Below are 13,191 nucleotides of genomic sequence, written 5' to 3'. Positions count from 1 at the left end.
GGTGAGTAGCAGCTATCCCTTTCATAATATTGTTACACTACATCCTGGATTTCCCAGTGTAGAGTTAACACGTTTGTGTGTTGTGTGACGCAGGTTCGGGGTGAAGCCGTGCACGGGCCGCGTGTCGCTCTCGGACGTTCGTATGCCGCTCATCTGGCGCGACACGGACCACTTCAAGAACAAGGGCGACTACCGACGCTTCGCCGTCTTCTGCCTGGCGCGCATCGGCACCGAGATCTACGACACCACGCTGCTCTGCCCCGTCGACCGATCGCTCACCGACCTCACCTTCCCCGACGTGCTCGTCTTGTTAGTACCCCCACTCTTCATATCTCTCTCTCTCTCTCTCTCTCTCTCTCTCTCTCTCTCTCTCTCTCTCTCTCTCACACACACACACACACACACACACACACACACACACACACACACACACACCAAACTGCTCTAGCTAGCAAGCAAACAATAAACATAAGATGTTTACATCTCATTGGTAATCGGACACTTGTAGAAAATAATGCAATGAGCTGTGGAAGTTATTACCAAGTGAGGTGACACAGTGGTAAGTACTACACTCCTATCCAGGAGGCCAGCAGATGAAATTTCCCCTCTAGCCATCCAGATGTAGGTTTTTTCACTTCAGGGAAATGCTGAGATGGTGCAGGTTTCCTTCTCTGTACTTCCCCGGTCCAAAAGCTTGTGCTCCATCCCTAGTGATTTCCTCATTGACATTATGATAAATCCTTACTTCCTTCCTTCTTTACAGTAAATGCAGCCACCCCCCCCCCCCCCCCGTCTCCCTCCCTCCCCTCCCCCCCCCCCCCCCCCGCGCCCTTAAGGAGGCTTTTTGTTATGTTATGATACATATACGGGTTTTACATAAAGTCCGGGAACACATTCATTTATGTATTGCACAAGAACAAAACATTGTACAGATATCATACATATGTCATTTTGAAGAGAAACCCTGGAAGTTTTTTTTTGCATGTATACCGCCACAGCGTAGTTTGGGAATTTGCCGATAGTCAGCGCTAGGCGCGAACGTGGCGAGTTCAGGTGCAGAGCGCGCTTTCTGTGAGTTGGATTCGACAAAAACAAGCGTGCTACAGCTGTTCAACGGATTTTTAGAACCAAGGACGGTAAGAAGCCACCAACAAGGAAGGCCATGTACCACTGGCACAACAAATTCGTTACGAAGGGTTGCTTGGGCCCAGCAAAGGGAAGCGGATATCTCATGGTGAGTGAAGAGAATGTGGAGTTGCATACAAGAGACATTCGTAAGGAATCCAAAGAAATCAATGAGTCATGCATATCGAATGTTTGTAAAAAAAAATTTCAGAGTTTCTCTTCAAAATGGAATATGTATCTCATCTGTACAATGTTTAGTTCTTGTGCAATGAATAACTGAAAGTGTTCACAGACTTTATGTACACAATGTATATGCACATACACAACTGGGAAGAGAAAAAAACTAACCGTTTCATAGGTTTCCATTTCACCCTAGATTTATTGTTTCAATAGTGCATGTGGAATACATCAAATGACCATTCTCCAACGGAAGTATCGCATTGTCAGAAGAAAATGTATATTCCACGTTTCCCACAGACACAGTTCCGCTGAGGTACGGGTAACATGTTGATCGGAGTTTGGCATAGCAACTGGAAATGTACGCCAGAGCTGAAGTTCATGAGACAATAAGATTCCTGTATACTAAACGTCTAAATTGCACACAAATTTACCACGAAATTCTGATGATGTAGGGAACAAATACAGTGTCCCAGTGTCCTCTCCAATGGTAGTGGGTAGTACCCACATCTGGACTGACGCCACAGAGATGTGGGTATTGCTAAAAGGGAAGTCCAGGTCTAGCACTGTGCAGTTTTCAGATATTTCTCACAGCAGTTCTCGAATCCCTACATGACTGAGAATCTGGTTTCTATCATTGAGGAACTGACAGACTGATCGAACCTTCCAATTGTTATTTACAGAGATTTGGTAACACTGTTGAAAAACTGTCATGTACAGTGCTGGGAAAAAATTAGAACAGCCTTTTAGAGGTACCCAATTCATTGAAGACTTGTGTTGCAACACTGCATATAGAGTACATGAAATGATTACATTTCCACATCGGGAGCACAAGCCATTCTGAGGTATGAGGTATTGGCCCATGCTAAAACCCTCATATCAGTTAACAGTGTAGCCTCCAGCAGCGACAGTGCTGGAGTTGAATCTCACATGCAGTCTATCGTACAGATGGTGAATACTGCCCTGGGATAAGTTATGCTGTGGCCCCTCCACCTTTTCACATAGTTCAGTTAGAGTTGTTTGTTGACGAGTCACTTCTCCGACCATAATATTCCATACGTCCTCAACTGGAGGCAAGCCCGGACATCATGCTGGCAAGGAAGTTTCTGCGTGTCTTGCAGAGCATGTTGAGTTTCATATGCAGTGTGGGCAAGCATTGTTGTGTTGGAACAGTACATCATCTTCCTAACGCAAGAATATATCGAGTGCTGTTTAGTGTACTTTCCAGAAACACCAAAGAGGTATGAGAATTGTAGCTTATTGTTCCCCAGATCATAAGGCCTGGGTTGGGGCTGGTGTGTCTTAGGTGAATGCACTCAGTGTTCACCATCTCTACATTGTAGGCACAAATGACTCTCACTTGCATGCAGGCAGAATCTGCTCTTATCGCCGAAGACCATGGCACGCCATTCTGTCTTCCAAGTGAACCTCTGACAGCACTAGTCGATCTGTCCACGTCTGTGCTGGAACGTGAGTGGAAGACGGACTAGAGGTGTGCATGGCTGTAGTCCCACTGCTAATAACAGTTTGTGTAGACCTCTTATCTGTGCCATGGTAACTGTATAATCTGTCACTACTGGCCTTACAATACAATAATCCTGGTGGATGTCTGTGATGTGTGGATGTCCACAACCTCATCTACAGGTATGAGAATGTTCATGTGACCACTGATAAATGCACCATTCCACAACTAAAACATCACATCCAACTTGGGTGGCAATTCTCTGAAAGGACCATCCTACTATTCAGACAGCCACAATTTGAATCCTTTCAAACCTGCTCAGTTGGCTGCAGGAAGCACAGGTACATTTTCTTGGCATGGTTGCCTGCTTGCTTTACACATTTGCATTGCACTGCGCCCTCTGACTATGAGCATTTCCTATTAAAGGATAGACACAGAAGACACTCTGGTAGCTATGCCACAGTGCTATCTGTTGGTGGCCGACGCAGAAATCATTATCAATAAATCTACTATCCACTAGGCAGCATATGGTATCATTGGATCAAAATTGATTTCATGTTTCCAGATATGTTATTTTTTTCTGGCAGTGTATTATCCTCATTTCCACATCATGAGCTGACAGTACAATAAATTCTAAAGATCCTTGATTGTGTTGCATTAAGTGCTCTAATACTGGAATTGGATTTCATTAATTCACATCTGGTCAGACCATATGGACAACACTACTGTTTCATGAATTGCATCTTGTATTATAGAACAGGAAGGTAAGAAAATTAGGGTTTAACATCTGATGACATCAATATCATCAGAGATGGGTCAAAAACTCACATTGGTTCAAGGATGCTGAAGAAAATCATCCTTGTCCCTAGAAAGGAACCGTATCGCCTGAAGTGATTTAGAGAAATCACGGGAAACCTAAAACTGTATGGCCGGATGTGCATTTGAACTGTCTCCTTTCTGAATGTAAGTCCAGTGTGCTAACCACTGTTCCACGTCACTCAATTTTTAGGGACAGGTTTCATAATTAAGTACGTGATAACTTAGTGTGCAGGTCACAAACAAAAGCAGTAAAAGAAAGAGCCAATCTATTGTGACTTTTCTGGACGATTTCGCTGTGACAACAAACTACGTGATTATACACAACTTCTTTGTACACGTTAGGTACTAGTGCCCTATTCTGGTGCGTGCTCACACTAACAAAATTTGGTGCGTATTTTGATTTTCTAATGGCACTCCTTTCTATAATTCTTTCATTTATGTCTCTTCATAACTGAAAGTGTAGAACCCTATAAACAACTGCAATACATGTAGTTCTATGTTTGAATAGTACACACACTGTGGAAGTCGCACTTTCTACAATTGTGCACAAGTATGTACACTGTGCTAAGTTTTTAAGACTTCTACATTGCAGTTAATATTATCTCTTGACTTACAGAGCAGTTATGGTTTATTTGTTTGACAACTATGATATTTCATTAATTGATCAGACTTCAGTTATCTGTCTCTTTCTCTTTGATATCTCCGGAGGTGATTTTGATTTCTACTTTCCTGAACATTAACGCTTTCTGTTAATGTGTGTGGAACCCAGACCTCAAAAATTTCTTAAATATGTACTTGCAGTTGGTTCCTGCATTGTATAATGGTCTACTAAAGGTGCTACAGTAATTTAATTCACAGTGACTTGTAATTTTTCTTTAATGGTATAAATTTCCTTACTTTTTCATCAAATACTGAAACAAATTGAATTCTTAGCTTTAGAGTTCAATTTTCCATCTGTAAAATGTTTCACACACTATTTTTTCTTTCATCCACATACACATTTCCATATTTGAATGAAGTTCCAGTTTCTTAGAAATGATTCACTGATGACATACTCTCAAAATAAAATGGCACAGTTCACTATTTACCATACCCTGCCCATCTACATGTAATATCATAGTGTCATGTGTAAATATTGTATGATTTTAATAAGTTCAGTCTACAACAATGTTTGGGCATTATGTTCAGTGTAACTAATTGCATGCAGTTCAGAATAAATCATCTAATGAACAGCCAAATGTAAAGTAAAATCATATATGTACTTGATAATGAGGTACGTAATAAATATGAACACTGTATATTTATTTTTTCAGTAACAATATTCCAGCGGACTTTGAGTTCAAACTTGAGGTATACTCTCACATCCTGCAGGATGATCTTACAATGGCAAGCACGCCACGAAAAATCAAGAAAACTATTCACAGTTCCATCAGCCGCACTGTTGGCAAAAAATTGGCAGCAACACTTAGAGACGAATTAAATTCTGGAAAAATGTAAGTCTGTACATAAACATAATTTTGCATTTATTATTCCAGAACATTATTGTTGTTAATCAGTTAGGGTAGTTTGCAAATTAGTTTTGACACACTGACTGTGTAAATTCTGGGAAATGCATTAAATTTCAGCAATGCAATAGTTCGACACTTCAGAGGCTTACTCGCAACAAAATGGTCCTAAGTTACTTTGTTGCATATGGATGTTGTATTGTGTAATGCGTCATGACATAAAGTAGTATCAGAACTATTTTTACATGTTGTCTTCTGTTACAAATAAAATCCAGAATTAATAATAAAGGATTCTGTATATAATGTAGACATTGAAACTAGAATTAAGTAAACTGTTTTCACTCTTTTTTTGTGCAACATGTTCCTCAAACTTGGAACTAGCAACAATTATTTCTAGCTTTAATAGATCACACATTATGCATAATTGATAACTGCATCATTGCAGTAGCTGAGACTTAAGTATCATCTGTTAATGTTTAATCCTTATGTCTGATGTGTGTTTCTTCATAGCTAGAGGAAAGAGCGATTTTTTTTTTATAAAACTCTTCACCCACGGAAAAAAATATTCATACAGTTAAGCATGTCATAAATTATTGCATACTTTTTGGCCATTCTGGGTAATGATGTGCTATGAATTTTATCATCATATTAACATAACCATTAAAGTGGAATCATCTTACGAATATTACAGTAGTATCAAGGGAACCAACAAACTGCCACATGGGTAGTTTTACAGTCACAAAAATACATGCTGTTAGCATTATAGAATTGTCTGTTTATGATTGTGATAATTTATGTTGGATTATTGGGTGTGTTATTGGGCATTGTGGTGCACTGTGTTTCTTACTCGTCAATGCTTCATTGCCGTCTTTGTCCAGTGAACACATTAATTCCATTGACAGACACATTTTACATGCATGAGTAATAAACTTCTGTAATCAATTTGACAGAAGGAAAGCTAGGAAAGGAATTTGCAAATATGAAAGATGGAGATATGACAGTATCTAAAAATTTGGTTGTTTGTCAGTCTTGTTCCAGTTAACATTTATGGACCTGACATTCCTCTGTGGTCATAAATATTTTTGGTCTCCAGTCTTACTCCTGTAAATCTTCATTTAAATAATATGTTCTTAATAGCCTGTTATTACTACTATCTCATAAATTTCAAATTTAATAAAATTGTGGTTAATTAATGTTTGTGCATGTAGGACAATTTCAGTAACATCTGCGGTCTTTTTTTTTTTTTACAGTGGTCCAACATTTGAGCTTATGGCTACTGCCAGGTTAACCCTGGATGAAGTCCATGACAGTATTCATACCCATGACATGAAAGTAGAAAATCTGGGTAAGAGATATATTTATATATTTTCTAGATTTTGTGTTGTAACATGCCATTTATCAATAAGATTTTCCCTCCCATAGCAATACATGCACAATAACCAAGGATTATTTCATAAAGAGGACAAGGTTGGGGAGCAAAAAGATAAATAAATTGCTGTGACAAATTGTAGCTAAAGAATGAATATTTTGGTAAATTATTCATCTCATACATTAAGTCTATCTGACTTCGTTAGGTGAGGGTGTATTTTGGTTCAAATTAATTTAATTGAGCCTGGATTAAATGTGAAGTTAGTCCTCATAGAAAACCCATGCCTGTTTGAATGGTGTGGTTCTAAGTGATTTCAATTATGTTCAACAGAAAAGTATCCTCTCTCATTTTCCAGAGAATCGCAGTCATCAGCTGCCCCTCTTTGGACATTTCTGCTGTCGACTTGCCGCTCAGCCAGACTGTGTCTCCCGAGAAAGTTATTCAGGAGAATTCAGCATTCGGGAGAAGGGGCAATGGATGCCAGTGTGGGGACAGCTGCAAGCCTTTAGACTGGACATGTGGTCTCATCGTACTGACTGGGAGCAGAATCAGGAGCCTCTACGCTCCATTACTGTTGACAGGGTTAGAAAAAATTTTTGTTCTCTCTCTCTCTCTCTCTCTCTCTCTCTCTCTCTCTCTCTCTCTCTCTCTCTCTCTCTCCCCCTCTCCCTCTCTCCCCCCCCAAAAAAATACATTTCGAAACTATACTTGTTGTACCTGGGTCATTTGCTAATCTTGTCACGTCATTACTGCCTACTTCTCTCCTTTTCTCTGCAAAAGAATTTCAGTGTTAAAAATGAAGTGTATTACATGCAGTTTGCTGTGCAGTGTTCATTCTGCTTAATAATTCATCATAGAATTGACTTGACTCACATCTGCTAGAAAGAATAGCATGAAAATGTCTACTTTTGCTGTGGAATATTAATTCCTAGTAACATCAGGTTTCAAAAACATTTTCACAGCCATGAAAAAAATCGTGGACGGACAGAAATGATAGTTGCAACTTCCTCATCTTCACTACCATTTTGTTGTGGTGAAGAATGTGTGTTCTTAGAATAAGTAAAATGGTTTTCACTAACCACATGTAAGCTTAACTGTAGTTATCTATGTACACAAAATTATTTTGAATATTTACCAATTGTGTGTAACCTTAATATCTGTCATATAGGAAACAATTATTCAACCAAGCAAAACTGCATCAAAGGAAATTACAGTTTCCAACTTATGTGATGGCAAGGATGAATTAATGATTATTCGCACCAAGAACACTGATGATCAACAGAACTGGATAAGACACCTAGTGCAGCATACAAAAGATCACAGAAGGTAATTAAAAAAAATTAAAAATAAAGTATACTTGTGCATAAGAAAGTTTAGTTAATTGAAATCACTTGCTAATTTTTTCACATTAAACAATGTGCAGGTGGAGGCATGCAGCAGAAAAATTAATGGAAATTCCATCCCCTGGCTCAACAAGACATTCCTTTGCGAGGCAGCTCCGTCAGGGATCACTGTATGATGAGACACCACTTATTGGTGAGTAAATCTTGATGTGTATCAACTTATTGAGTGGATAGTGAAATATAAAAACGAGAGGCCATTTACAATCCAAAAGTAGATTGTTTAACATTGAGGGCATAAATGTTGCTGCTTAATTTCAACTAAACTACTGCCAATGTAATAGGGAACTTTACATTATGTATGCAGCTGACCTTGTGAAGCACTGTAAGGCTGAAGTTAAAGGAGGATATGGGCCTGGATGCAACATAGATTGTGGTAGTGTCTCAAACTGTATACAGGAATCATACTCAACCTTCTACTCTTTCATTACAGAAGTGTTCTTTAATGTGCTCTTGTTGTCTGTAGATTTATTCAGTAGCATTCTTTAATGATTCCAAAAATTGCTGAAAGTTTACAAATAATACTCATTTCTTACATGTATCATCTTTGTGCTGCGTTATTCAGCTATCTAAAAAAAATCGCTTCAAATCCAAGTCAGTCTAAGAGTGAAATATTTTTGTATATGTGTACTGGATTTATTTGAATTGTATAATAAGACAAGCATTTATGTTCATTAAAACAAAAATGAGGAGCTGTTGAACACTTAACAGTATCTTCAACAAAATAATGTCAGAGTTCAGTGTTACATTATCTTCTGCAACATGGTTTGTTCTGATGTAACTCTCAGTGCAAAACTTTTATTCTGCTGGTGTCATTCCTCCCCAGGTGAGGTTGTTTGTATCAACTGGTTGCTGTCACATTATTTTATTTTCTGAACAAAAATAATGTCCCCAAAGCAAGGAAATTCTTCACTATATTTTATCCACTTATATTTTATTATTACAAGATGGTATGCATGGTTAGCATATGTTGTGTATATATAGGGCATTCAGGTGATTGTTGTGTGGCTGTAATTGACTTGCCATGCAAACTATTCCTGACTGTTCCATATGACCATTGTGTATGGATGGGATGGGGATGAGGCATTAGTGCACAGCTTTGCAGTGACTTCATTTTTCCAGTAGTTAGGTCTTAAAAGCCATCATGTTTTATTACTTGTCTGTTTCTCATTCTTTTAAATTGCTTTTCCTTTACCTGCATGGGTGACCTGTAACTTTCTTGTTTGATGACCATCTTTAGTTCTATGCCTCCACTTTGACAGTGTAGCATTTTTGATGGAAGTGGTGACTTTCTTCATCCCACTCAAGAACACATTGTTCACAGCTAGCTTATTGGAACCTCAGATGTACTAGCACAGTAGTTTCCACACTTAACACCATACCTACTACTGTTGTGATACTTCATATAAGCAAAAAGTAATATTTGAAGTATCTCTTGAAACAGCTGCCTGCATTCCATATGATCTACAGCTCTGTTAAAAACTTTCATTCAAGCACTAAACATAAAAATAGACTGATCATAACATAGAGAACTGTAATGGGTGTCTTCCAGATACAGCACACAGTACCAACGTAACAAAGTCTGCCAAATCTAGTGCAGTATATGGCTACCTAGTCATTCATAATTTTTGAATTTCGTAGACAAAGTGAATTTCTATTTTTCTGGGTAGTTCATACCACTACTGTCATTTTCTGATTAAAGTAATCTTGTGATTGGCAGTTGAAAAACATAACACTGGGAGAAATCTGTTAACCAAGCACTAAGCATTTTGGCCAAATGTCATATGTTGTAAATCTTTTTTCAAAAGTTATGATGGTAAATATTGTGAAAACATTGACCCTAAAGCTGATGGTATCAACAGAACTCAATAACACTTTGTCTACAGTTTCGGTCCATGCAGTAGGGATAAAATCATAACAAGTGTTTCATATTAATATATAATTTAACTATCAGTTTCTTTAACTCAGTGATTACATATCATAGTAGAGTGATTACAGAATAGAAAATTCAAATGTGTGGACTATTGTTGGCTGCTGTGTTCCCGACTGGCCAGCTACATAATTGTTTTGCTCCATTTATTCATTTACTTTTTGACACACTCTTGCATTCTCTCAGCACTGGACGTTTGAGCATTTTTGGATCCTTTTGATAGGGGCTTTCCTCCAGTTTGCATTTTATGTAGTTCTGGGTATATTTAGAAGTTATATGAGATGACATCTTTCATCATTTCGCAATTGTTAATTTAATACTGACGTTCACTTATATTCTAGCAAATATTTCTGTTGTCTCACTGTGGGTCCTAAAAGTGCTCTGCGAGCTCTTTGCAATCACACTTGAATCAATGTCCTAGATAAATATGTTTCCATGCTACACTAATTTGTAATTTAACAAAGAGCTAATTCATAAAATACACTCATAAGCACCTACACCGATACGATGATGTTACAGGCTAAATGTATACTGCAAGACATGATCTATCCATTCCTGGCTCAACCACTGTTTACACATTATCATTCTCATAGTTATTGGCATTTAAACTCTGATGTTATTTTGCCACAGAAGAAAGGCCGGCTGATGAACAAATCGCTGTTCTTGTGTCAGACTGCTGAATGTGACCTCCCAATGCTGATTTCTCCTGCTTTCAGTTGCCCATCACAAGGTTATTAAAATTATTAGGGAGAACAGAAATTATACATCCAAGAGTGCCATGTGTATGTAAATAGAACTGCTCATTAAATCTCTCTCTCTCTCTCTCTCTCTCTCTCTCTCTCTCTCTCTCTCTCTCTCTCTCTCTCTCTCTCTCTCTCTCGTGTGTGTGTGTGTGTGTGTGTGTGTGTGTGTGTGTGTGTGTGTGTGTGTGTTGAAATAAATGAATCTGATGACACTAGAAATTTTGCTTGCTTCTAATATTTTTTTTTTTTTTTTTTTTTTTTTTTTTTTTTTTTTTTTTTTTGTATAGTACAATGAGTGATATTTAGCACTGTCCAGAATTACACAATTTACAAAAGATGCAGTTCTGTACCAGTGTTTAGTCCTTCTGCCACAAGATTGACCAAAAGTGACTCTTTTGCTGTCAATGTATCTTCAAGCAAAATAATGGTGTCACGGGATTTGTCCTTCTGTGTGTTCATGCATGGCCTCTCATCCTTTATTAACAAACTGGCATGAAGTATTAACTATGAAATATACCATGTGTGAAGTATACATACATATACATATTGTATGTTAATTCATTTAGTAGCGTCACCTCATCCCTATTAACAAGACTTTTGCTCTTAACATTTGATTAACCCTTTTGCCTTTCTGCTAACCTTAGGTTAACTGGTCATCGTGGAAATCATTGGTAAGCAGTAAAGTAACGCTGCATTCATTTGCTTTTTTTGACTAGCAGACCACATATTTTATTCTAAAAGAATTCAAATATTGCAACAGCATGTAATCACTGCATAAAAGCACAAGCTTAATTATAATAGTATATTTTTTAGATTTGTCTGTATTTTAAACTTGTTTCTTCTTTATATGATGCTGTGTTAGTATTAGAAAAGCTGAAATAATGCTTTGCCAGCTTGAAAGCAAATGTTTGGGACATTTATTGTTTTTAATTTAATTCTTTTCTTTATCAGTGCTTCCCAAAAAAGAGATGTTTTTCTCTTGAGGTTTTGTTCATTCTCTGTTTAATAATTGTCAAGTTCTTTTCATTAATTATGTAAGTTATAAATAATTGTTTAAGTTATATATAATTCAAAGTAAATATTTTTGAAAGATATGGTATATTTACTATGTTTATTTCAGTAAAGGTGGAAAGAAGCAATGGTCTGAGAAAAACACAAGTGGCTTAAAGAATTATCGACTGTTACCTCTACTAAGACACAAATGTTAAATGGAAATAATGCTCATATAACTTTCAGTTGAAAGACTTCCAAGTGAAACATGTTACATTACTGACTGCTCTCAAGATTCAGTATTGGCCCATGTTCTTACTGAACTTTTATATTATAAGGAGCAGTCAAATGAAAAGACACAAAAATCATAACAACAAAACCGATAGAAATTTTGCAGTGTTACTTAGTTTTATGCTTAATTACAGACTTACTATTTTATCAGTTGATTTGTTTTCACGACATAACGCCTGCTGTTTATGTCCTCCTCCGTTGCTGAGTGATGTATCACTTTTCGTTCTGACGCCGCAGCTCTTCCTTTCCTATATCTTTACTACTTTTTATCTATATAAATGATGAACTATTGGTTTTGCCGTTTAACAAATTTTTAATAATTCTGGAAGTATTACAGGCATCGGATCCCACCTAATGTGTTACCCGCCTATAAGTTTTACATGAACGTTTCAAGCTTCTATCAGTCTGTTTACAAAGAGAAAGTAGAATCTCTCTTCCTTTGAAGTTGTCCAACAACAACCTAGGAAGCTCGACACCCTCGTGGCCCAGACTCTTCCATGGCTTGTGGTAGTTTGCAGCATTCATTTTATTCCTTTCCCACTTGCCGCTACGTTGAAATTTCGTGGTGATCGTTGGACAACATCTTCCACGTTATCTGCAACATAAATAAACTTTCTTCTCACAGTATTTCTGAAAACCCAAAAAAACTTAAAGAGCATAATAATAGTAACTGTTCTTACAATTATTCATATAAGTCTTGGTCAATTTAATGAGGGGCGGGACAGGCCTAAGCCTTGCGACACCACAATTTGCATATGAAGCTCTAGGATAACTTAGTGAGACATGCAGGAACCTGAAAATAGTGTCTGGTGTGGTTGCATGTCTTTGTCAAGTCCCCCTACAATGTTCAAAGCTGTGTCCTCAACAGGCCAGATGAGGGTTACTGTCTGTTTTGATGTCCAAAGTCTGATAATCATTGAATTCCAGGAAAACCATCAACAGTGGTCTATATTGTAAGACACTTTGTGGCCTATCAAAAGCAAACGGCCTGTGCTGTTCATGTAGGGAGTGATTCTGCTGCATGATAATGAATGTTCCCACATCTCCAATGTCACACAAAATTTAATGGTAAGGCTGAAGTGGGAGCATCTTGAGCATTCACCATACAGCCCACATATGTCGTCCTGTGGCTTCATGTTTAGTACACTATAAACATTGCAATGGGAAAGTGCTTCAACTCACTTAACAAATTGAAGGAGACAGTGGAGGAATGGTTCCTGTCGCAGCCACAGGAATTCTGGAAAAAGGGAATATTTTGGCTCGTGGAACAGTGGGATAGTTGTGCTTGGGCCTCAGGTGGTTACTTCAAATAAAGACTTCAATTATACCCATGGTGCCATTTTGTACCTTTTCTTTCGAACATCCCTCATACATATATGG

At 37.8% G+C, this 13,191-nt stretch overlaps 1 protein-coding gene across 7 annotated transcripts in view; it reads left to right on the top strand.

The window, feature by feature from the left end:
* Positions 1-13,191, top strand: part of LOC126335027 (rhotekin-like) — a 1,081,506-nt gene that overhangs the window by 1,055,694 nt on the left and 12,621 nt on the right. For all 7 annotated transcript variants that reach the window (XM_049997890.1, XM_049997871.1, XM_049997901.1 and 4 more), the window contains exons 3-8: positions 94-309; positions 4,897-5,076; positions 6,339-6,433; positions 6,813-7,039; positions 7,626-7,783; positions 7,881-7,993. In XM_049997890.1, coding sequence (XP_049853847.1) covers positions 94-309; positions 4,897-5,076; positions 6,339-6,433; positions 6,813-7,039; positions 7,626-7,783; positions 7,881-7,993 — 989 coding nt within the window. The remainder of the gene's footprint in view (positions 1-93; positions 310-4,896; positions 5,077-6,338; positions 6,434-6,812; positions 7,040-7,625; positions 7,784-7,880; positions 7,994-13,191) is intronic.

Source organism: Schistocerca gregaria, chromosome 1, assembly GCF_023897955.1.
Source record: "Schistocerca gregaria isolate iqSchGreg1 chromosome 1, iqSchGreg1.2, whole genome shotgun sequence".
NCBI lineage: Eukaryota > Metazoa > Arthropoda > Insecta > Orthoptera > Acrididae > Schistocerca > Schistocerca gregaria.
Note: the sequence above shows the minus strand (reverse complement) of the source record. Positions and strands in the feature narration are given on the sequence as shown.